This window comes from Nyctibius grandis, chromosome 25, assembly GCF_013368605.1.
Source record: "Nyctibius grandis isolate bNycGra1 chromosome 25, bNycGra1.pri, whole genome shotgun sequence".
Classification (NCBI taxonomy): Eukaryota; Metazoa; Chordata; class Aves; order Nyctibiiformes; family Nyctibiidae; genus Nyctibius; species Nyctibius grandis.
The window spans coordinates 3,686,579-3,708,668 of NC_090682.1; the positions used below are offsets into that span (position 1 = coordinate 3,686,579).

At 40.9% G+C, this 22,090-nt stretch overlaps 1 protein-coding gene across 1 annotated transcript; it reads right to left on the reverse strand.

The window, feature by feature from the left end:
• Positions 1 to 1,077: 1,077 nt before the first annotated feature.
• On the reverse strand, positions 1,078 to 20,798 carry ATP12A (ATPase H+/K+ transporting non-gastric alpha2 subunit). The gene is made up of 24 exons (XM_068418141.1): positions 20,790 to 20,798; positions 19,611 to 19,707; positions 18,667 to 18,857; positions 17,194 to 17,253; positions 16,328 to 16,531; positions 15,550 to 15,663; positions 15,258 to 15,392; positions 14,601 to 14,718; positions 13,679 to 13,947; positions 12,657 to 12,855; positions 12,056 to 12,165; positions 11,193 to 11,327; positions 10,726 to 10,918; positions 10,060 to 10,235; positions 8,874 to 9,010; positions 8,005 to 8,155; positions 5,901 to 6,069; positions 5,059 to 5,213; positions 4,322 to 4,445; positions 3,846 to 3,991; positions 3,068 to 3,201; positions 2,038 to 2,139; positions 1,301 to 1,392; positions 1,078 to 1,106 (listed from the first exon to the last, which is right to left on the reverse strand). Exons 1-24 carry the CDS (start codon positions 20,796 to 20,798, stop codon positions 1,078 to 1,080), a joined length of 3,249 nt encoding a protein of 1,082 aa, XP_068274242.1.
• Between the last annotated feature and the right edge of the window lie 1,292 nt (positions 20,799 to 22,090).

Genomic DNA, 22,090 nt, shown 5'->3' on the forward strand with positions numbered 1-22,090 from the left:
CCTGTCTTTTAAGCAGAAGACAAATGAGTCCTGACTACTGACAAATGACAAGGTGCTGAAGTGAGTCAGCTTGGCACCTCGCATACTTGGTGGTGGTGTGTTACAGGGTTGCATTACTGAGTGATAAGCAGCACATAGACCTGGAATTTGGGCTCACCCATTGTTTACATGCTTATTTTTTGTCGCTCTTCCTTCTTCCTTTGTAATTCCTCTTCCTGTCTATATGTGGAAAACACTGATATCTCGTATAATTGATGATATTAAAGACCTGGTTTCAAATAGAACTTTAACTGTACCTATCTAATGCATACTAAGGTTTATTTTGCCATAGAGACTATGGCCTTTGGAAAGTGAGTATTGAATTTGGTATCTCAAAGTGTTCAAATCAGCTGGTTGTGTCTTGGTTTTCAAGATGCATTTATCAAAACTGAACAGGTATTTGAAGTATGTTAGTCTGTCAATAAGGGCAAAAAAAGCAGTTGTGCACTTCTTTCCTCTTTGACCTGGCAGAGGTTAGGTCCTTTCCTGTTCCGCTCAGTTTCTCTTAGTCTTTATAAGAAAATAAGATGGAGAACTGTTTTCTGGAAAAAGTTTTATTATCAAATTATTCCTATACGGCATTTTTACCCTTGCTAAGGTAACACAGATCTATGTATGCACTCGCTTGGAATTCAGTTCCACCAAAAAAGAAAATCAGCAAACACTACCTTTAGTGCAAATTAATGCCTTAGATTATATGGATTTTCTGGTTTAGGTTTTTTTTTTTTTTCCTTTGTGCATGTTTTCCTCTCAGAGTGCTCTCCAAGTTCATCTTTGACTGAGGGAGAACTGTGCTTGTTACGAAAACAGGTAGCACTTCAATTTCTAGACAAGTGTCAGCTTTACAGTACAGTGGGAGGTAATTTATCAGCCTCTAAAGTCCTTATTTCTTCATGAAATTCATGACATTTCTTCACCCCTTCATGGGGAGAACCCATGCTTGATATTGCACAGACAGGACATGAAAGCAGCAGAGGCTGTGTCAGGTGGGGAAGAAGCTCTCCGCAGGGAGGAAGATGACCAGGGATAAGGACTGTTTCAATAATACATGTTCTTGTCCCACCAGCCTGCAGCAGGAGAAGGGAGGGGGGGGGGAAAGAAAATCAGTTATTTTTTCTTAAGAAAAGTGAAGTAATCTTTGGGAACAAATGGTCCATTTTTAAGCAGTCCATCTGTCAGCGGCAGCTAAGGTAGGCGTATGAGTGAAAGAGTAGGAAAGGACACCGTATATTGAAATACTAAACAAGAAAAATGTACTTACTTCCTGGGTATCTCCTGATAAACAGCTTGCGGACTTCATCGTAGACCCATATCAAGATGGCAAATGGTACAGCCACAAACCAATACTGAAACCTGGGAGTTTGAGAAGAGGTTCTCATTCAGAAACGTCTAACCACTCACCTGAATTTCTGTCTATGCTATTTGATGTCACTAAAGAGAATCTGGCCTTTTTGGCTTTTTTTTTCTTTAATTCAAGCCCTCAAATGGTTAGAAATAAGATGATGTGCATGTAAGCCTTCTAATCTTAAGTAGTCACTGAATTACTTTATTCCAGATACTATTCAGAAGGAAATGTTGCCTGGTGGTATTACAGTTTCTGAAGATGGCAGAAATATGAAACACTTCTGACAGTGAAATATTTAAAGTAAAAGTTGCTAATATAAAATTAAGTAAAATGCTATCTAATCTCACCAAAATATTGGGGATACTGTAAAAAATATTAAAATGTTCGTTCTACACAAGTAGGTTTCTGGATCCTCAATAGTAAATCTAGTCGAAAACGTAGTGCTTTTTTTTTATGGAAACTACAAAAATAATTCCCTTTTTGGTCAAGAAATTGTCCACCCTGTTCTTCGTAATGAATATTCTTAAATATTTATCCCTGAATTGTGCTGCAATGGCATCCTGCTCCCATTTTTCTGTTTCTAGCAGAATGGTAAGTCTATGTCAGTTGGTGTGTGGAGGGCAAGGGAAGTACGCTAGCATCAAACCACTCACCTCAGGGGTGTGAAGTTCAGCGCTGTAACATGTCCAAGACCATAGGAGAGAATCAGAGCAATTCCTATCTGGGAAAATATACCCACCCAGATGACTTTGTTCCTGCAAGAGAACCAAAGAGGAAGGGTTATGTGCCTCGGTCTGTGCATAAAAACCTGATGCCACAGCATAATGCAGAGGCTGTGCCACTTCAGAGGTGGGGTTGTGCTCTGGGATATAGCTTGAGCGATCTGTGTCAGGTCATGAGCACTGCGGACACAGCAGCATGAGGCAAGGGGTGGGCTCTGGAGCCCTGTCTTACATCGCATCCGCCCGTGCCTTTCCTGCTAGCGCTCCTCACGTACCTAGATTAAAGCAAGCTTTAGGGAGACACGCAGTGTGTGTTAGTCATGTCTTCCCATCGCACTGTGAATGTGCACTTTGTGACTGAAATGCAAATGTAAGAAGGAAATAGACATAGGTGTAGGCTCTGTACCCGCAGATAAAGAAAGGAAAATAATTTGCTTTCCTATCAGAAATACTCTGACTAAATACCAGTTTTTACGTGTGGCCTCCATCCCAATTGATATTTTTAACTCCCTGGCTTCCATGGAATTGATGGGTGCAGAGGGCAGCCAGCACTATCTTAGGGAGTTTGACCAGATGGTTTCTCCACAGAGACTAAAGTTATTCCTGAGAAGTCCAAATGTGCTATCTGTTGATAACACAAAAAACTTAAGATAATAATCCTGAGAGGGAGGAAACTTCCTTTTTCTGTAGTAAACATTTTAATGAGTGGAGAGTTAGCTTTAAGCTTGTGCATTTTCAGAGTAACCAGTTCTTTCTTTAAAGAAAACCCCAATCATGAAGTAAGAAAGGGGTGGGGTGAGGTGTAATAAAATCTTTGAGACTTGCGATTGCTTGAAGCCAGATTTAGTCTGTTCAAAAACTGAATGTGAGTGGGCTAAATCACTGAGCTAACCTTCTTCTAAAACTAGCAGTAGGCTAACTTCTCCTCTCATGTGCCAGGTAAAGAATCTGCAAAACTTACCTGAAAAGACCCTGCTGGAAAATGGAATTTCTTCGTGTTTTCCTGATGATCAAATCAGCAACTTGCTGAATTGTGATGCTGACAAAAAAGGCAGTATAACCATTCCACTGCAGATACATCCTCTGGTATTTAGTCTGCAAAGTGAAGGAAAAATCAAATGGTGTTATATCAGACACTCATATCTTGTACAAGTGACTGCAAACCTTGATAGTAGGATTTCAGTTATGAAGGTGTAAGTGCGGAGTTATTCCAGATTTAGATACATGATGATCAGATTTTGGCCGGTTGTTCTAGTCTGCTGGTTACTGTGGGTGAGTCATGAGGCTGAAGCAAGAGCTTGGTGTAAGGAGGTATTTCTATTGATTTATTAATGGCTTCTGTGTCTTGTGATTTCAGCAGAATGAGTGAGGGGGAGTGAAGAGTGAAAGGGGGAGGGAGAGTCTGCAAAGTACTTTACAGCAGTGCTGTTCAGAAGCAGAGCTGAGAGATTATGGTGGGTCTAAACATAAAGTCCAGAGAAAAAGGTGTATCTCCAGAGGCTTTGAATAAGAAGGCAGCAAACAGTGGAAGAATGAATGGAAGAATGGAGTCTGAATGAAGAGCTAGGTGGCAGGAAGCTCTAAAGAGTCTATCCTGAGGGACCATTAGATGAAAACAAATTATTTTTGCATTTAAATCTCTCTCTCTTTCCCTAATCCTTTATTTTGGAGGACAGTAGAGAATTTTCAAGAAACTGTTAGGCGAGAGACAGTGCAAGGACTTTTCAGTGCTTCCTTACCCATTCCTGTCCATATGAATCCTCAAAGTCATTAATGTCATTGTTTTCCCAGTCGACTCTCACACCCAGCAGCGTGGAAGGGAAGAAACCTTGTTCAGCATACACGGTAAAATAGGTTATAAAGGCTCCCACTGACTGCATGATACCTGCAAAATCAAAGAGGTAGAAATGAGGAAGAAGCAAAATTTAGGAGCACTGCGGAATGTGCTGGATATCAGTGTTGATCTATCTCCTATGGCATGAAACTTGCCATGAGTCTAAAAGGTAGTTTTAGAGCTCTTGGTGCTCTAAAGTTCTTCACCTCTGTAGATTAAAAACCCGTTGTATTGTTGAATAAGGAGCAACAGAAAGGAGTTAGTATAGGAAGGCAGGGGAAGGAGCTGAGTTTCAGCTCCCCCTTTTCTGAAAATGAATCAACTTGACTCTCTCTTGGATTGCTGATACAAGATAGTGTTTCAGAGAACAGGCCAACCTACCGATCTGCAGATAGGAATATACAGCGAGCTGCTGATTCACCAGCCTGTCTGTCCTTTTGTTACGAGGTCTCCTGTTCATAATGTCGCTTTCAGCTTTTTCGTAGGCTAATGCAACAGAGGGGATCTACAACAGAAATAAACTGTCAGAGTCTTGGAGGCAACATTTATCTGCTTCTCAGATGCTTATTGGAAAAGTTTCAATTCTCAAGTGGTTCTGTTGATATACCCTGCCTTTTCAGTGTACACAGAGCAAATGAAAGAAGGATCCATGTAGCATCCTCTGGACATGTACAAAGGATTTGAGGGAAGTCTGGAACTGTTTCATAGGTCTGGTGATCAGGTGACAATACAAAGGGCTAGAGGATACTGAAACATTAAAGGGTCCTTCAGGTCCCTTGGACTGGGCTCTGATGAAATGTCTAGAATTCATCCTCTGTAGTCACTGCAGCAATCTGTGTGATCTCTTGATTGAAACACAGTTATTTTGCACACTGCTGAGTTTTCCTTGTCAGCATGGATCAGAAGTCTTTTCTTTCTGCTCCCCCTCTGCAGGTTTTTTTTCTACTCTTCTTTCTCTGGCTGCTTTTAATCTAGCCCTCTGCTCTTTCACTAGCTTGTTTTTCAGCTGCAGGGTAAGGCAACTAAATCTTCCAGTGTTCTGCATGTCCCTTTGCACCCAGCCCCTCTTACTTGTCATGATATTACAGCAGAAAATAACTTAGAAGACACCAACTTACAATGTCTGTGCCCAGGTCAATGAATAGGATGGTGATAGTGCCAATGGGCATTGGAATGCTGGCAATAATGTAGATGAGAAAGGGACAGAGCTCAGCAATATTCTTAGTCAGGGTGTAGGCAATTGTTTTCTTTAGGTTGTCAAAGATCAGGCGGCCTGGAGGAAAAGGAAACACTTCTGAAAAAGCTAATTGTCAACAATGTTTTCAAAAAGCTCAATTTTTAACTAAATTAAGATATTTACCACTTATGTCTACTTTCCTCATAAGTTTCCTCATACATTTTGGGTTTTTTTTTTTAAAACTACATTCCCTTCGAGCCTTTTGAAAAGTCAAATGAAGATTAAAAAAATCTTTCAATGAAAAAGATTGAGGAAAAAGTACCATTCTACTATATGCTATAGTTTTAATGGAAGCCACAAGCTCTTTGCAGTGAAAGAAGAGTGAAATGGGTGTTACTGTCACGGGTGGAGCATGATGAAGGTGATGTGTGGGTAAGTAATAGAGGGAAAATGTAGAGAAAACAATTTGTATCTTTGTGAGGCTCAGAACTGCATAGGAACAAGATGGGAACTGCTTTTGTCTGGAGGTTGAACAAGCAGCTATAGCAGACCGACGCTCTACTTAACAAATATGTGTGAGAGAGGGGGATGATGTCCTTATTCTCTGTTTGTCATGTGTCTATAAATCGAATTAATTCCCAGTTTTTCCAAATATCAAAATCACATTTCCAAATCCGGAAAGAAAAAAGAGGGAGCAAGCACAGGAGGGAAGGGTCAGGAGCCAGTGCTCTGGGGCTGTCAGCAGCTTTCAGCTAAGAAAGTCGATAGCAACATTATTTTTACCTTCCTCCACTCCTGTGACAATAGAAGCAAAGTTATCATCCAGCAGTACCATATCAGCTGCATTTTTGGCTGCGTCAGAACCAGCAATACCCATAGCAATTCCAATATCTGCTTTTTTAAGAGCAGGGGAGTCATTGACTCCATCTCCAGTGACGGCAACAACTGCTCCCTGGAACACACAAAAGGATCCTGATGTGGGTTTTTTGAGGAGGTGGTGATGTCTTCCCGTAAGGACAGTCTGCTCTTGGCACACTCCCTGTCTTTAAATCTCTAGAAGAAAGATGCTGATATGAAGTTCTGAAGCCTCTTCATACCCCCAGAAAACATAGCCAGTGGTCAGAAAGATGCTAGGTAGGATTAATGCAGCAACCTCAGACTTGTGTGTGATAGATGTCTGTATCTGAGTTTGTCACGTAGACTCCCTTCATAGTAGAGAGAAATGGGATATTCGGGGATATGATTTATTACATCCTAAAGTGACATCTAAATTAGATGCACTTAAAATGCAATTAATCTGATAATTGCTTTCTGTGAACTATAAGGGGGCTTAAAAATTTAGACATCTGTCTATATGTAAATGGTCTATCCCTGTGTGAGCAGACCCAGGCTCATCTCTGGCATCTGTGGGAGATTCAGTTGACACAACATGTTCTGTCCTTATCTTTTTTATTTTTGTGAAGTGTTTATGAATCACTTTTCATCTTTAAATTATGTAACTGTTCAGTTAGAGACCATTCTCATCATATCCCAACAACTTCTGGTCATTGCCAGTCTATGCTAGAATTGCACTAGTAATCTGAAAGATGGAAAACTCTGATTATTCAAGTCAGCTTCTTATCTTTGAATGAAACCTCCTACTGCAGCTAAAGGTCCTGTTCTAGTTGATGCAAAAGTTCATGGCTTGATAGCAATGCAGTGTGTTCTGAGTGGGAAAAAGCCTGACAAACAGATTAATACAAATACTGAATGTCCTGTCCCTGCAGGGATTTAGCACAGTGTCGCTACCTATAAATAATGCCATGTACAGAAGGGCTTATAAGCTCTAAGTACTAAACATAGCGTGTGGACTGGCTGGCTTGAGTTGGGGGCGGGGGTGTGTTCATCCTTTAAAGAGCCAAATCTACTAAGAGCGTGGGTGTCTAAGCAGTGCAGAACACATTTACCCTCTGTCTGCCAAAGGCCATTCAAAAAGAAAATAAAAAAAGAGATTAAATTAATTTTTTTTTCCCTCTCCTGAAAGTGGTTAAACCCAAAGAGCTGATAATGCTGATTAGAAGGAATGTATCATGCCACATCTCCTTCCCTGCAAAGTCCAGGCACATCAGTAGTGTGGCTTTCAATTTGCAGCATCTACTTGGAAGACATCGTATCTGAGGGGAGAATCTTTTGGTGACAAATTGCATCTTTTTCAGAGCTCTATACATGTCATTTCTCTCCCCTTCTGCCTCTTGTGCTGGCTGCACTCCATGCTCCTTTATATAATATTGCCTATGGATGGATCAAACCCTCTTTAAATTCTGCTTTCTGTGGGTTGTTTTACAGTCTTTGAAAGCAACATTAGATAAGGCTTGGTTCTACATAAATGGTGCTGTGATATTTGTGGGATTCATACTTGTTTCGCTTCTAAACATTTCTGTGGGCGGGAGGTGCATAGGTCTAAATGGCCACAAGAGATAAGATGAGAGGATGTGGTAGCGTGTTGCTTCTGTCTGGGTTTTAAGAATTCCTGAGGGCAGGCTCCTTCCCCAACAGCGTACAGTCTCTGCCCAGGAGGCTTTATGTGCAGCACAGCGGCAGCTTCTCACAATTACATGCAAAAGACAGGTCCTTGATACAGCTCCAAGATAATTAAATTTAGGAAAAGCTCCTTTTGTCAATAGGAGTTCAGAGTCTGTAACAGCAATTTGAGTAGCTTGGATTCTGTCCAGTGTTTGTGGCAATCTGTTAGGTAATATTCTTGCACAGTGAAAAGAGTATAAACAGAGGTTAGAGAGCACTGGAAATTGGCTTCCACCCTCTCACCGTGGGGGTGGTATCTGTGGAAAGCTACTGCCTCCTGAATGCCCTATAGCCGTATCTGTGTGTAACCTTTTACATCTCTTACCTGCCTTTGGCAGCCTTCAACTATGATCAGTTTCTGTTGGGGGGATGTCCGAGCAAAGACTATCTCTGAGTGGTTACCCAAGATTTCATCCAGCTGCTCCAAGCTCATGTCCTTCAGCTCCGTCCCATTAACTACTGCTGCTGTAGCTTCTCTGGAAGAGCCATGGGAAAGCTGGGTAAATTTTCAAATCAAAAGGCTTGGATAAAAATAGTGCTCTTATAGAATGTATGCGGCTTGATGGTAAGGAAAGCAGCAAATTGAGTTAATTTCAGAAGCATTAGTTGTTAATCAGCAGGTGTTGAATGAAAGCCACTGTAGAAATCCAGAGTGAGTTACAGTTACCTAGACACAGAGGGGAGTGATTGAAGCTTCCTCCTGAGCAGATATAACAGCAGAAAATGCATTTTAAAGAGGGCTCTGAGTGGGAGGGTGGGACAGTGGAGAAGGAAGACATTTTTTCTGTAAAGAGCTTTTATCTTTCTCTTATGATGTTATTTTTTTCACATCTAATGGGTGAGAGAAGAATTTGGACTGATGGGTCATTAGGTCCTGTGATTCTGAATTTTGCTTTTCATATGTGTGTGTTTTGTCAAACGGGCAGTGACAGCAAAGTCCAACGTGATTTGCAAAGCACAGATTGCTAGGTTTTTTTCAAGGGCCAGTGAAGATGAGAGCCACTGCCCTAGACACACGGTTATTTAGGTAGAGATGACACATTGGATGGCCGCAATGGCTGGGAATGTATCAAGAACAGAAAAGCAAAAAGCAGCCGTGATGTAGAAATAGGCTCTCAAAGTGTTGTGGAGGGAGAAGGCATAGCTTTCAGCAAACGAACCCGTCGGCATCCCCTGGACTCTGATTGCTCTTACCGCCTGTTGACTTGCTCAACAGGAATGTTGAGGCGCTTGGCAATATCTTCCACAGTCTCGCTGGTGGCTGAAATGATGCCGACGCTCTTGGCAATGGCCTTAGCCGTGATTGGGTGATCGCCAGTGACCATGATAACCTGAGGAAGGGACAAGCACTCCAGCGTGAGTGACAAATGTAAATGCAATGGCTGGAGTGAGATAAGGCAAAGTATCTATTGTTGTAGACCAGGAAGCGGCGTAGAATCTGAACTTGGAAAGCTGTGCTGTGTACATAACAGCGACAGATTATGACTATTACTTAATGAGCTCTATATTGATGTGTGGTCTCTCTCTGCCTCTTGTTATTGATGCTATTTTATCAGGGCTGTAAAGGAAGAACTTGTCACAGGCAGCAAGGTTAGAATAATTCAGAATAAGGAAGCCTTTATGTAACAAGTTATATTAGGTATACTTAAAGGTAAGAGTTCGTTAGAATGTTGTATCTTAAAATGGATCTTGTGACTGAGGTGTCCTGACAGATAAGACACAGCTTTTTCTTGTTTTTCCTGAAGAAAAGTTTCCAGATCTGTCTTCAGACTACAGAAAATTTCATTAGGATTGAGACTTGGGGTTCATTTCATCTGAGATCAGTAATTCCAAATACTGATTTTCCTTTCTTTAGCTAGTTTGCCTCTTTGCCTAGAGCTGAAAGTTTACTTGTGGGTCCCCTGGGAGTGAAATTAGGAGAATTACTGCTTCAAGGTTCAACTTGAACCGTTTTGAGATAGTGATTTCTATGCATAAAAGTTCATAACAGGTGTAGCCCTGTGTCCTAATGCCTTCTCAAGGACTGTCTCTGTTACCTTATGCTGTTTACAAGCAAGTAGTTCTAGCTGGCATGGTTTCTATATTCTAGAAATGGATCTGATGAGACAGTATCAGAGCTTTTCCAAATTTGGATTTCCAGTTTCGGGGTTCTGTGCACTTCCTATAGTCTGATTACCATGTAAATGAAACTGTTTTGCCTCTCAGGGCCTTCAAGTAGTTTATTTAAGTTAGAATTGTAGAATGGTATTAACGAACATTTAGATTTTTGGTAGCTGTTGCTAGAAAGATACTTAATGACAATATGGTGGAAGACCTTAAGAGTTATATTATCATGAGTCTTTCTGTAGAATTGCTGTATTTTTCATTGTAAAATCCCTACCTTGATCCCAGCACTGCGGCATTTTGAGACAGCATCTGGCACTGTGGAACGAGGTGGGTCAATCATAGATAAGAGCCCAACAAAGCACAGGTTGGAGGTTGGGAAGTTCATGGAATCTGTGTCAAATGGGTAGGTGTCTGGAAACTCTTTTTCAGGCAGGTACAAATGACAGAAACCTGAAAAGAAACTTAAGTTGATGTAAGGTACAGGAAATAGCAGGAGAAAGAGTAGAGCTGGCTATAGAGCATCAGGCTTTGCTCTTGTCCAGAGAACTCCAGTGCATTTAACCGTTAACTTTTCAGGGAGGATTTTTTCAACCTGCCATTGTAACCTTCACATCAAAGTCCATATAGAGTCAGCGTTTCACGTGGCAAAGCTAGCAATACTGCCAGCAGGGAGGAGCATTTTCCTTTGTGGATTATTTCTGGGTTTTTTTGGCTGTGCAGTGTGGCAGATCAACATCAGTACAGAGCAGTAAGGGCATCCCTGCCACAGGGAGCTTTCAGCATGTCAGAGTAGTTTTAACACTCTGCTTAGGAGGCTGTACACTTTCCTTTTTTCCCCTCTGCTGCAAGAGGAATGGAGTCCAGACACACTGGCTTGTACCAAGATTTAAAACCCCATTTTACACCGCAGTTCTCCAATAGCACCTCTAGTTGGACTCACCCAGCACTCTCTCTCCCATGCCCCCCAGCTCCATGTATGCTGTTTGGAAAGCTTCTGCCTTTTCGCTGTCCAGTGGTTCTTCTTTGCCATTGATCATGATGGTGCTACATCTCTCTAAAATCCTCTCTGGGGCACCTTTCATCACCAGCAGAAAGCGTTTGTCGTTGGGATCGTCAGTCTCATGAATGGAAAGCTGTGTGCCACAAATATGAAAAGATTTGAAAGAGCATATGTGGTCCTCATTTGTTTCTAGTTTTGGTCACTTTACATGGAAGTAATGTTTCATTCTTTTCCATGAGGATATCATACATTCTGTCAAATGAACTATATTTATTATAGCTTAAATTTCTTCTGTTATTGAATTACCCCATTAAGACTTCCAGGTCACAAAGAGTTGCATGAGACCCAGTGATAGAAATGGTTTAAGTTGGAAACAGTCTGGCATAATTTCCACAAATGAAACACACCTGGAATTTGTTGGTAGAGTTGAAAGGAATTTCAGCCACTTTCTTGTTCTGTGCTCTAATACTCATAACGTCACCCAAAATGACTTCTGCAAATTTCAGCAGAGCCGTTTCAGAGGCATCACCTACCACAACTCTCTGTATGCACAAAAGAAGAAACAATTTATAGCACATACACTTCTGCACTTCCACCAGGAGAGCTTGCAAGCTGTATGCTTAAGCAGCAATGAATCTATATTGCTACGTTCAGGTTGTCCTGGAAAATTATTTCAGTAAAAATCTGGGACATCTGTTTTGCACTTGCTGCTAGAACTAAGCTACAGCAGAGAGATGAAATTAGTGCCTGATTCTGCGAAAGCACAAGATTTGCGATCGCTTTCAGGTTTGTGTGGAGGCTTTGTGATGCAGTTCGAGGGGAGCAGCAGGCATGTACGGATGAGCTGACTGACACACAAAATCAAATGACCTTGAGGAAGACATTGGTGGAGTAAACAGTAGAAATCATGGGTTAGTTCTGGTATTCTGGTCACCAGAGTTTACTGCCTTCACCAGTCATGTGTAAAGACATTCATTAAGGCATGTTTACCTTTTCTGTCTTGCTATATTGCATTATTAGTGTAGTAATTACTAGCGTAGAACTTCTTGCTACCTGAACTGTCTTTGTCCTTACAGGTACAGTTGCTCTTGGCTTTGTGTGTTTTTTTCCCCCTGTCTTTTTGCGAGTGTATACCAGTGATACTACTATAAATAGTAACTTAGAAGATTGGCATGGTAAAATGGAGGAGATTTCTAAAGCTAAACAGAACAACTCATATGTATTGCTCTTTCAGAGGGAGAGAAATAAGCTGATATGAAGTAGGCAGTACCTTCATTATTGGGAGTTTCTCCTGTCCTGGTCTGAATTCTGCCCGGTTGCAGAGAGTTACAATTTTTGATAATGCTGTCCACGATGGAGAACTTTGATCAAAAGGCTGGGCTGAGAGGAAGCAAAATAAATATTGTATCCCTTGGCATACGACAAGATGGATGTAGAAGCTTAAGTTTGAAACAACAGGATTGAATTATTTGCAGAAGAAAATTGCCCTTTTGAGAGGTTCTATTACAGAAAAACAATTTGATGCAAACTGTTACATCCATCAGTTAGCCGTTCTGGCAAAAATGCTTACATTATATTTCTCTGTTTATTTCCTTAAGTTTACTGTCAGCAAAAGGATCTGGATTAGAACCTCCTCCAGACTTACTATCTGTGAGTGGTGTTCAAATATTAATTCTTTTTTTCACATCTCTACATGGCTAAGAAGAGACTTTCCTGTTGCACACTACAGTTCTACATGGAAGGAAGACACGTCTGTTTTAGCTATCAAAAGACATTCCCGTTGACATCAGTTCAACAGCCAGTAGGAGTAAAACACCACAGGTTTGATCCAAGTAGTTGCCCCTTCCCAGATCCCCCATTGCCATATTTACTTGTTTGATCTTCACTGGTGTCAGCTGAGTAGATCTGATTATCAAACCAGAGGTGAGCAACAGTCATCCTGTTTTGCGTGAGGGTCCCTGTCTTGTCGGAGCAAATGATGGAGGTAGAACCGAGTGTTTCTACAGCTTCCAAGTTCTTCACCAAACAGTTCTTCTTCGCCATCCGCTTGGCTGTCAGAGACAGACTCACCTGGCAGAAGTAAAGTTGTTCAGCTCACTGGTAGTGAGGTACAGTTACAGAGTGATGCAATGAGGTTATGTATTTCTGTTAGGTTTTTTGTGTTTATTTTTTTTTTTAATTATCTTTTGGTTGACTGCAGTGCATTCTTTTTCTCTTTTAATGGCATTATTAAGGTCAGAGGTTTGTCTGTAACTATCAAAAAGTACATTTGCTGCTGAGAGGAACCTGCTTGCCTGCTGATAGAAATAAGAATGTCATGTCAGTTAGGAGGCTGTTTTAGATGGAAGAACCTACAGTTGGGGGGAGCTCTTAATCACCAGCTTAACGAATCCTGAAATAATTCTCTTTGTTATTGCAGTGCTGCTGGTTGCTCGTTGTTGGTGTACTTTAGGGCTAACAGTACTTAGCAGGTGTGCTCCTTCTCAGCGAGGGATTTTAGTGTTGCTTTATATGTGGTTGTGGAATTTTCATGCAATTTTTAGGGTACAGCATCTTCATTTCCAAATAGGAACAGGTTGTGGGGAGATGAGTCACATCATTCTACTGGTTAGCAACTGAGGGAGAACAGTACTTGAAGAACCTTATTTCAAATGGGATTGTTGTGCTGAAGCTTTTAAGATTAATGGCTCAGTTATGCCAGAATTCCCAAATGAAATGTTTGTCCTTTCAGTTTCATGGAAAAAAACCCCTCCTATTTCAAACTCAGCTCAGCCAAGTCACTTAATAGATAATGACTGGTTAGAGTGGTGCTGTAATGAACCTACGAGTGATGAACTGTGGTAATGACTGAAGAACTACCGTGGCAACTAGAGAATTTAAAACATAGACTTACCGTTACTGTGGCTAGCAGTCCCTCTGGCACGTTTGCCACAATGATGCCAATTAGAAAGATAATGGAGTCCAGAATCTTGTATCGCATAGAAACAGAAATAATGAAGAAGAGCACACCAATGGAAATGGCCACTCCTGCCACCAGGTAGACAAAGTGTTCTATCTCAATAGCAATGGGTGTTTTCTCGTTTCCTACTCCCGATGTGAGGGAGGCGATCCGCCCGATGACAGTGCGGTCCCCCGTGCTGATTACAATGCCAGTAGCAGTGCCTGCAAAGAAATAAAATACTGCCAGCTCCAGGGGAGACTACTCCTGTCTTCTACACCCAGCACTGATTGACAAAGACCCTTCTCAGCCTTAATGTGGCTGAGACTTCACCCCAGAATTGCATTCTTGCCCTTAGAAATCTTATATCTCTGTTGGTGGAGAGAAAGATGTAAGTTATTTTCATTAATTGGACTCTTTTTTTTATTGCATTGCAGTAGGAATGTGGTGTTATCCTGGGTACAGTCTCACAGCAGATAGTCTGTCGGGTATGATACACACACCTTTTAGTGCTGAGAACAGGAACACCACCTTTATGTGTGCAGAGCCCTGATACAGAATCATCCAAAAGTATTTAGAGGCATCTGCAACTTGACATTCCTAAAGATAGTGATGGAAAGATCACAAGGAAACTGCAATTAATTGATTGTTGCACCCATAATCAGGCTTGGTGTTAAAACAAATGTCTCACTGGATGTTGCTAAGTATGACCAGCCCAGTGCTTAAGGTTTTATTTGGGTGTGCTTGAGACAATAGTTTCTTGTGAGCAATTAAACCTTTGGAATTCCTTGGAGCAGAATTGCTTAAAAAGAGTTAGCAGTATCATGCAGCACCCTGTACCCGTGCCATTTCTGGAGGCTTTTCTGTCTGTACGCACCTTCCACGCAGGTAGTGGAGTAGAATGCAATGTTCCTGGTCTCTAAGGGGTTCTCATGGGTGAAGTCACAGGAGCGCGACTGTGGTTCTGATTCCCCTGTGAGTGAAGAATTGTCCACCTTTAATGAAACGGAGACAAGCCCATGTTAAAGTTAGTAATATGCAATTATGTCTAGCCCAGGAGGCAAGGCAGCAGCACGTTTAGTGATCGGTAACAAGGCCATAATCTCCCAGTGCCTCTTCTCTGAGTTGCTGCTGTCACTAAGAGAATATATTTCTGTGGGAATTCAGTTCAGTGTTGTGTGTCTGTTGGTGGGGTTAGCAGTAGCAGCCTGAAAGAAAACACAGTTTGAAGATCTGCCTCCAGGTCTGTGGGAACTCTTAAATACTATATTAGTATTTCTGCCTTTGTCCTGGCAAAGACCATTGCTAGAACATAGTATGGACCTAATGGCTTCTTTTGACGTTCAGGGAGTGGAAACGTTAGTCCTAGATGAGCTGAGCAGCACTGTATAGCTTTTGCACTCTATGATTTAATTAGATGATGTCTAATTAAAGCTCTAATAACTCATTGGGTGTGTGGAAATTCTTCAGGTGTAATAAAAGTCTCTAAACCATGTTTTCCCTCTTTCCCCATGCTCTTCAAAGTACTGTTTACCTTACAACCCTGAGTAAAGATCAGACGAATGTCCGCTGGGATCCTATCTCCACCCTTTATTTCCACGATGTCTCCAACCACCAGCTGCTCTGCTGGCAGTTCCTTCTTTTCTGCATCTCTGATGACAAGAGCTTGCTGAAAGACAGAAGTGTGACAAAAATTAGCATTGTGCCATTCTGTAAACCTCCTACCAAGAGGTACATGCAAGTTGGTCTTACTGTGCTTTTGTCATTTCAAGGTGTATTATTAGAATGAACTTTTATCTCAAATGAAATGCGTTGGTTATTCTCACCTGTGGAATCATTTTACTGAAGCTGGCCATGATGTTTGTGCTTTTGGCTTCTTGATAGTAAGCAAAGATGCCAGTGAGGATAACAACCAGTGCCAGGACTACTCCAAGGTAGAGCTAATCAATAGAAGACATAATCTGGTTAATTTCAGATAAGTGTTCAGCAATTGCTCTGCTAGAATAAATCATAGTTTATCATTTACATAATCTTTTAGTATTTTAGTTTATGATTTAATAATATTTTTATTATTTAAATAATAATATAATAACTCATAGTTTATGTTTCAGCAGACTTAAAATGAGGTATTGGTCAGGTTAAAAGAAGAGTTTAGAAAAGAACTTGCAAGTTTTGCTCTGCTCGTTATCAGCTAAAGCTTTTTGAATATGAAAAGGGCTCTTAATAGCAAGTTTCCCATCTCCCTAAAAGCCTTCTCTAAACTACACCTGACGCAAACCTGAACAAATTATATTCCTACAGAGTGTAACTCATAAGGGAATTGGAGTCAGAGATTCTGGAGTCCTTTGTGGACTTTAGTATTGCTCTTATGAGTACTCAAGTATTACGACTATGGGTAGTGGTTATAAAACCTTTGGATAGGCACTCTTGGACACAAGTGGTATGTCAGGTATTTTAGCATTTGCTGAAATTTTTAGTAGTAGAGGGAGAGTCCTGAAAGATAAAAGGCCTCCTTGTAGTTACTGAATAACTATGAAGTAGTATTTAAATTATTTAGATTGTCAAAGGGTCAAATACTCACTTTGTGGCTATTCAGCTACTTACATTGTCAAAGGGTGATTCAGCTCCCTGGGCAAACTGAATGCCAAATGAAATCCAGGAGAAGACAGCTCCTATCCATAAGAGGATGGAAAACCCTCCTATCATCTGCTTGAGGAACTTAACAATTTCAGGAGTGGCTTTGGGAGGAGCGAGCGAGTTGGGACCATCTCGAGCCAAAATCTCTGCTGCTCTTGCACTGCTGAGACCCTGCAAAAGTAAATTACGTGTTTAAAATGAAGCCACAGAAAAATAGATTTTTATCTCAACTCAGAACAAAATTCACACGCTGTTTTTTCCTTAAATGTTGTTTGTGTCACAGATCAGGTGTCACAGACATTTGTAGTTCATGGGTTTCTTGAAATTCTTGTCTGTACTCTGGCCACGTTGCAATGCTTTGATATTCGAATGTTAGGAGCCAAAGGGACTCAGCTTTATAGTTTCTCAAATCTAGTGTTTTCTTCAAGATAAAATTGTTTCCAGTGCACACTCTTGGTATAAGTTGTTACAGATACTACCAGGGAAAAATGAATTGTAGTGAAATCAAAATACCAGATAAAAACTTCAGAAAAGCTGGTCCTGGTCCAAACTTTGAGGTCACGTTTTGTGCAGGGATTTCGATTTCAAAACAGTAGATCAGACCTCTTCAGACATGAGATAAATCCAGGTCAGTGCTGCACGTTGACTTGCTGGTTTAGGCTTTATTGGGAGTTAGTGCATCATACTCACGCATGCATGCACCCACACATACATCCAGGGACGAGTCTGTTGATCTGAATGCTTTCCTACGGCTTCTAGGAAGCTTTGGGTAAGCTGGAGCAAAGACAGACAACTGATTCAGGAAGGTTCTTAGTGTTGCCCTATGGACTTACTTTGTTGATGCTTGTACCATACTTTTCCTCTAGTTCCGAAGCGCTGAGTTTGTGGTCATCCTGGATTCCAAAAGAAAGAGAAAATGATAGTGAGTAGAATGTCAGACTGTTGAAATTTTTATTTCAAGATCTGGAGAATGTTCAGACTGCCTGGATCTGGGACCATGGATCCAGTTGCTAGTATGATGTCCCAGTTTCATGAATAAACAATATGCAATTTGCATATTGATAAGCAAAAGATCTTCCCCTGGAAGATGGTACTTCCTTTTGATTTTGAGAGTACTTTTGTAGATAGCTCCCTCCTCCAGCAAATCTGTCACAGGAACAGAATGGTGTTTTCACAGTAATACTGCTCGCCTCAAATGTCTGTGCTGCTTTTAGATAAATAGTTCCTCTTTACATGCTACAGGACCCAAGCATTCAGTACCATAGGCAATATGTTGATAAAAGGAAAGGGCGTGGTGTCAGAATATGTGTGACAACAATCTTTGCACCTGATTGACAAGGTGTAGGGTATGTGAAATGATTCGCTACAGTCTTGTGGAAAGAAGCAGCAGGTTCTAACCACACTTACAAAGGGTGTGGGAGAGGGAAACCTTAAAGCTCTTCTCCTTTCCCTGCAGTGACACCTCTGTGGTATCATTGACCTAATTATATCTTGTGCCAAAATGAGATTTAGAAGCCAAGAATTTGAGAGATCTCACAATTGTTTTCATAGAATGATTCATTGGTACTTGGATGAGTCAATTAACTTGTCTGTTCTTTGGTTTCTCTTTAGAAACGTGAGAGTAGTGTTACATCCCCTGCTGCAAAGATAACATACATTGAGAATTATTTAGCTAGTACTGGGTAGATCCTGGAAACATGATGGGTAAACTGATGGCCCATTTTGGGGTTTCCTTACCTTTCAAATACCATCTAGCCCATAAATAGCCTCTCCTTTGAGTCGCTCTCAAAGCAATTCAGAAAAGAGGTCAGTGTGATTACCTTCCTTTTTCAGATTGGGAAACTGAAACGTATAGAGAGGAAGCAACTTTTTCAAGATCAGCCAGCAGGTCAGTAGCAAGCCAGTAAAATACAGGTTTCTTGAGTTTAGTGCACTGTCCTTGAAGTACAGTGCAGTTAGTCTGGGGGAAATACCTGTGCTTAAAGCTGAGGCATGCTTTTAGATCTACTAGAAATCTCTGGAGCAAAACATTATGCTTCTACCTTTCCCGCTGTTTCCTGGCTGACTGTACAAGTTCCATTTGGGGAATAACTCCTCTTTGGGGAGATAATGTTCTGTACCATTGGTGGCTTAATTAAGCCAGAATCATTGTTTCATTATAGGTACTAATCCTGCTCAAATTTTTTCTGGCATACTTCAGGAGCATGAGGATAGTGCATTGGCATTTTGCTCCCTTCACTGGACGTCACTCAGACAGTGGATAGAGGCTGTCCTGCCAGGTGTAATGGGAGCTTAGCAACACTCACCAGGTCCACTTCTTTCTTAAGGTCTTCTGTCTTCTTTTTTTTCTTGTTGCCTTTTAAGTCCTTGTACTTCTCTTCATCTCCAATCTCTGTTTTTTCTAGATCTTTTGTCCCATAGATCTCAATCGAGTAAACATCAGACTTTTTCTGTAAAAGAAATAAGGTTTTGGCATTGTTGTGAACATCTGCTGGGACTTGAAGGAAGCAGTAAAAAATACAACAAACAAGCCAAACTCTGACAAATCTACTTTTTTTAGACAAGCTACAAATTGCTACCGTCTCTTTCTCCTGACAACTTAAAGTGCTGGTTCCTGTCTTATCCTGTGATCTCTCCATTGTGTGTTACAGTAATCACAGTCACGTCTTTAGCACATGTAAATTACAGTGATTCCTTTAGAGATATGCAACAGTTTCAGTAGTTTATGGTCTAACACAAAGTGCAGGAATACTACACAGGGTCTCGTTATTGCTGGAGAAAACCATTAAGTTGTTTATCAACTCCAAGAAGAGATCAGTGTGAAAGCAAAAGATTTTTAAAAGGAAAGGGGAGGGAAAAAGTATTCATTGGAGCTTGCCTGGTCCTGGAGCTTTTTAGGTATATGACTTCAAGATGTACTTTTCTTTTTTAATTAAAATTAACATTTGCACATTTATATTTACACATTTGCACTCAAACATGTAGCAAGAAATGGAGGCAAACACCATACTGGTAGCCAAGGAGAAGCAAGTCTGTTTCTTTTCACATAGAGCTCAGAACTCACAGGAGTTAGCAAACTCTTCACTTATTTTTGCAGATCTAGCATCAGGTACAGAAAACTGCCAGCCTAGGGAAGCTGCTAAACCTCTGACCATGTTTTGCTTTTATTGATAACTGGGAGTTGTGCTGTTCCCTAACTTTAAGTTAATACTGTAGTCTGACGGGCACACTTCCTGTGTTGCTAACTTACCAGCTTGTATAATCATAACGTTCCAGATCCTAATTGTCTTGTAAACTACATGCCATGCCTTGGAAGAACTATTGGGTGACCCCATTTCAGAGGCTTCCTTAGAGATTAACCGTCAGAGCTTCATGAGAGTCATACTAGATCTTATCTGATGGTGTGCTTTACTAGTGGGACAGATGAGTTCGTAGGCTGCTGCTGCTGTCTATCTGTCTAAGGCGTACATACGTACTCTGCAGGGCAGTTGTCAGTGTTTGGACTCCTGCAGAGGTAATATTTCGGAAGAGCTGAGAGTCAACATCTTAACTACGTACAGACTAAACCAGAGAGCTCAAGTAATGGAAACAACAACAAAAAAGGATTGGGCCATCTTATTACTTAATACTATTCAGAACTCAAAAGTGGTATCTTATCCTCAGATGCCCTTTAATTAGAGGAATATTGAAGTCTTGACATCCTATCTTGAGGAAGGGAAAAGCTAAGAGCTGGTGAGCAGTTTGAGGAGTTAAAAGTCTGAAATCCTTTTCCTAGAGCACTTGAATTTGCTTGGTGATACATCTCCCAGATAAAGGAGAAGTCTGTTATAAGAAGTTCTATTTTTTCTGCCTTGCCAAAGATTCACAATCTGGTTTATCTACTATGATTTTTCCTTCACCTTCTTCCTTCTCCTCCTCCTCTCTTTAACTATCCCATCCAAAAATCTCTTCAGCTTTTCAAATCCCCGTAAAGTAGAGAGACCAGGAGAGAAAGAAAACAGCTATCTATTGTGACAACTTAGCAGATGGAGGAGAATAATAAAGAAAATTAATAAAGTTAGTAAAATCTATTGATCACTTCTATGCATGATCTATGTTTAACCTTCAACCTGCAAATTTTCATAAAATCTCACATTTTGGCATTTGCAAAAGGGGTAGTGTTCATAAAACTGTTGATTATGAAACTAGCCAGTCCTAAAATTCTTCCCTATCTTATCTGATCTCTTTACTTTAGGATTAGAGGTGCATACCCATCTACAGTGAAAATTTTAGTCATTACGCTGGATGCCAAGGAGTGTCTAGTATTAGTTCCATTTTTTACTTAGCTCATATTTATAATATTCATATGTATATTAAAACTTAAATTAATGCTTGTTCTTAAGAAGAAACACATACACAGTAGCAGCAGTTCTGTGAACAGTGTACTCACCTTTACCATCTTGGTGAGTTTATTCCTTTCCTGATGGAGTGAAACAGCCAAGCTAAAGTCTCTGGATGAAAAGCAAAAGCCCAACTGGAGAATGAAGTGGCTCAGAGCGGTTTTGGCTATTGGAGTGCAAAAGCTCACAGAGGTTGTAGTTCCCTCGCAGCTGGCAAGCAGACGTTAGCTGGAATCCTGCTTGCACTTTGGCATCCTTCAGGCAGGACGAGTTCGTTGTCCAAAGCCTGTGGAGGAAGAAGACTGTTTGCTAGTGCTTTATAAATCAGCATCTTGTGCTGCCACTCCACCCCTCCCCTTCCAGGTCCTGCCCATCTTCTGTTTCACCTGTAGTAGGTGGAAAAATACCACAGTAATGGGCATGTGGGTTTCAGGTCAGATAGTTTCTAATTATTCCTTTGTAGTGTTTGCTCACAACTAGGGAACAAGTGTATTATTCATCTTGCTAGAAGCAAAGAGTTTCTTTCCTTCAGAGACTTTCCAGCACTGGACTCCCCTTAGGATTTCCAGCTGTCTTGGCAACATACGGTGGGGTAAAGGAATTCTCTTCACAATTTGTCTTGTTTGTTTACACGATGTTCTGTTTGCCTGTCTAGGGCCCCTACAAGTCAGATCCCTGCCCTGTTTAGGTACTAACAGGGATTTAGTGGAGTGGTGCTCCTTCAAGCCTCTTAACTTGGACTTCACTTTGAATTCTTGCCTTGCATTTGTTGTGGTTTTAACCTTTGTGCTTAGCTGGAAAAAGCACTTCCCAGTGCCTTTTCAGCAAGAGCACTTACCTGAACAGCTTATTTAAATTTTGTCTTGTACCAATTACCAGCTGCCACCCAGGAGTGATAATGAGATTTATGACACTTTGATACCTGGTATGTCTCCTAACTTAGAAGTAAAGTTAACTATTTCTTCACCTCTGAAATTTAACTGAGCAAAACTAAGTCAAACATGGCGAAAGATTTTCTACACTTTAACGTTATTCGGGGGAAGACTCTCATCTGTCTGACAGAACTGGTCTCACTGAACAACACAGCATTTCAGCAGTTGGTCTTTTACATTATATAATTCATGAGCTTCGAATTACATCATTTGAGATGCTGTGAAGTACCGCAGTCGCTAGCAGATGACTCATATTGTGGAGAGAGATAAAACATGTTAACGGAGATAACTAATGTTGACTGTTCCAAGCCATATATATAAGCTGTTAGTATAGGGAAGACAACCAAGAAACATCCTTTACTGCTTCAACAGGAACATGAATAAATTCTTGTTCAAATCATGGACAGCTTTCCAGTGAT

What these genes read in the sequence shown, in the direction of transcription:
- ATP12A (XM_068418141.1), bottom strand. An exon ending in AGAAACTCCCAATAATGAAG is followed by an intron (nt 11,328 to 12,055) that starts GTACTGCCTACT and finishes TTGTGCATACAG; the next exon opens with AGAGTTGTGGTAGGTGATGC. An exon ending in CTGAACTTCACACCCCTGAG is followed by an intron (nt 1,393 to 2,037) that starts GTGAGTGGTTTG and finishes TCAAACTCCCAG; the next exon opens with GTTTCAGTATTGGTTTGTGG.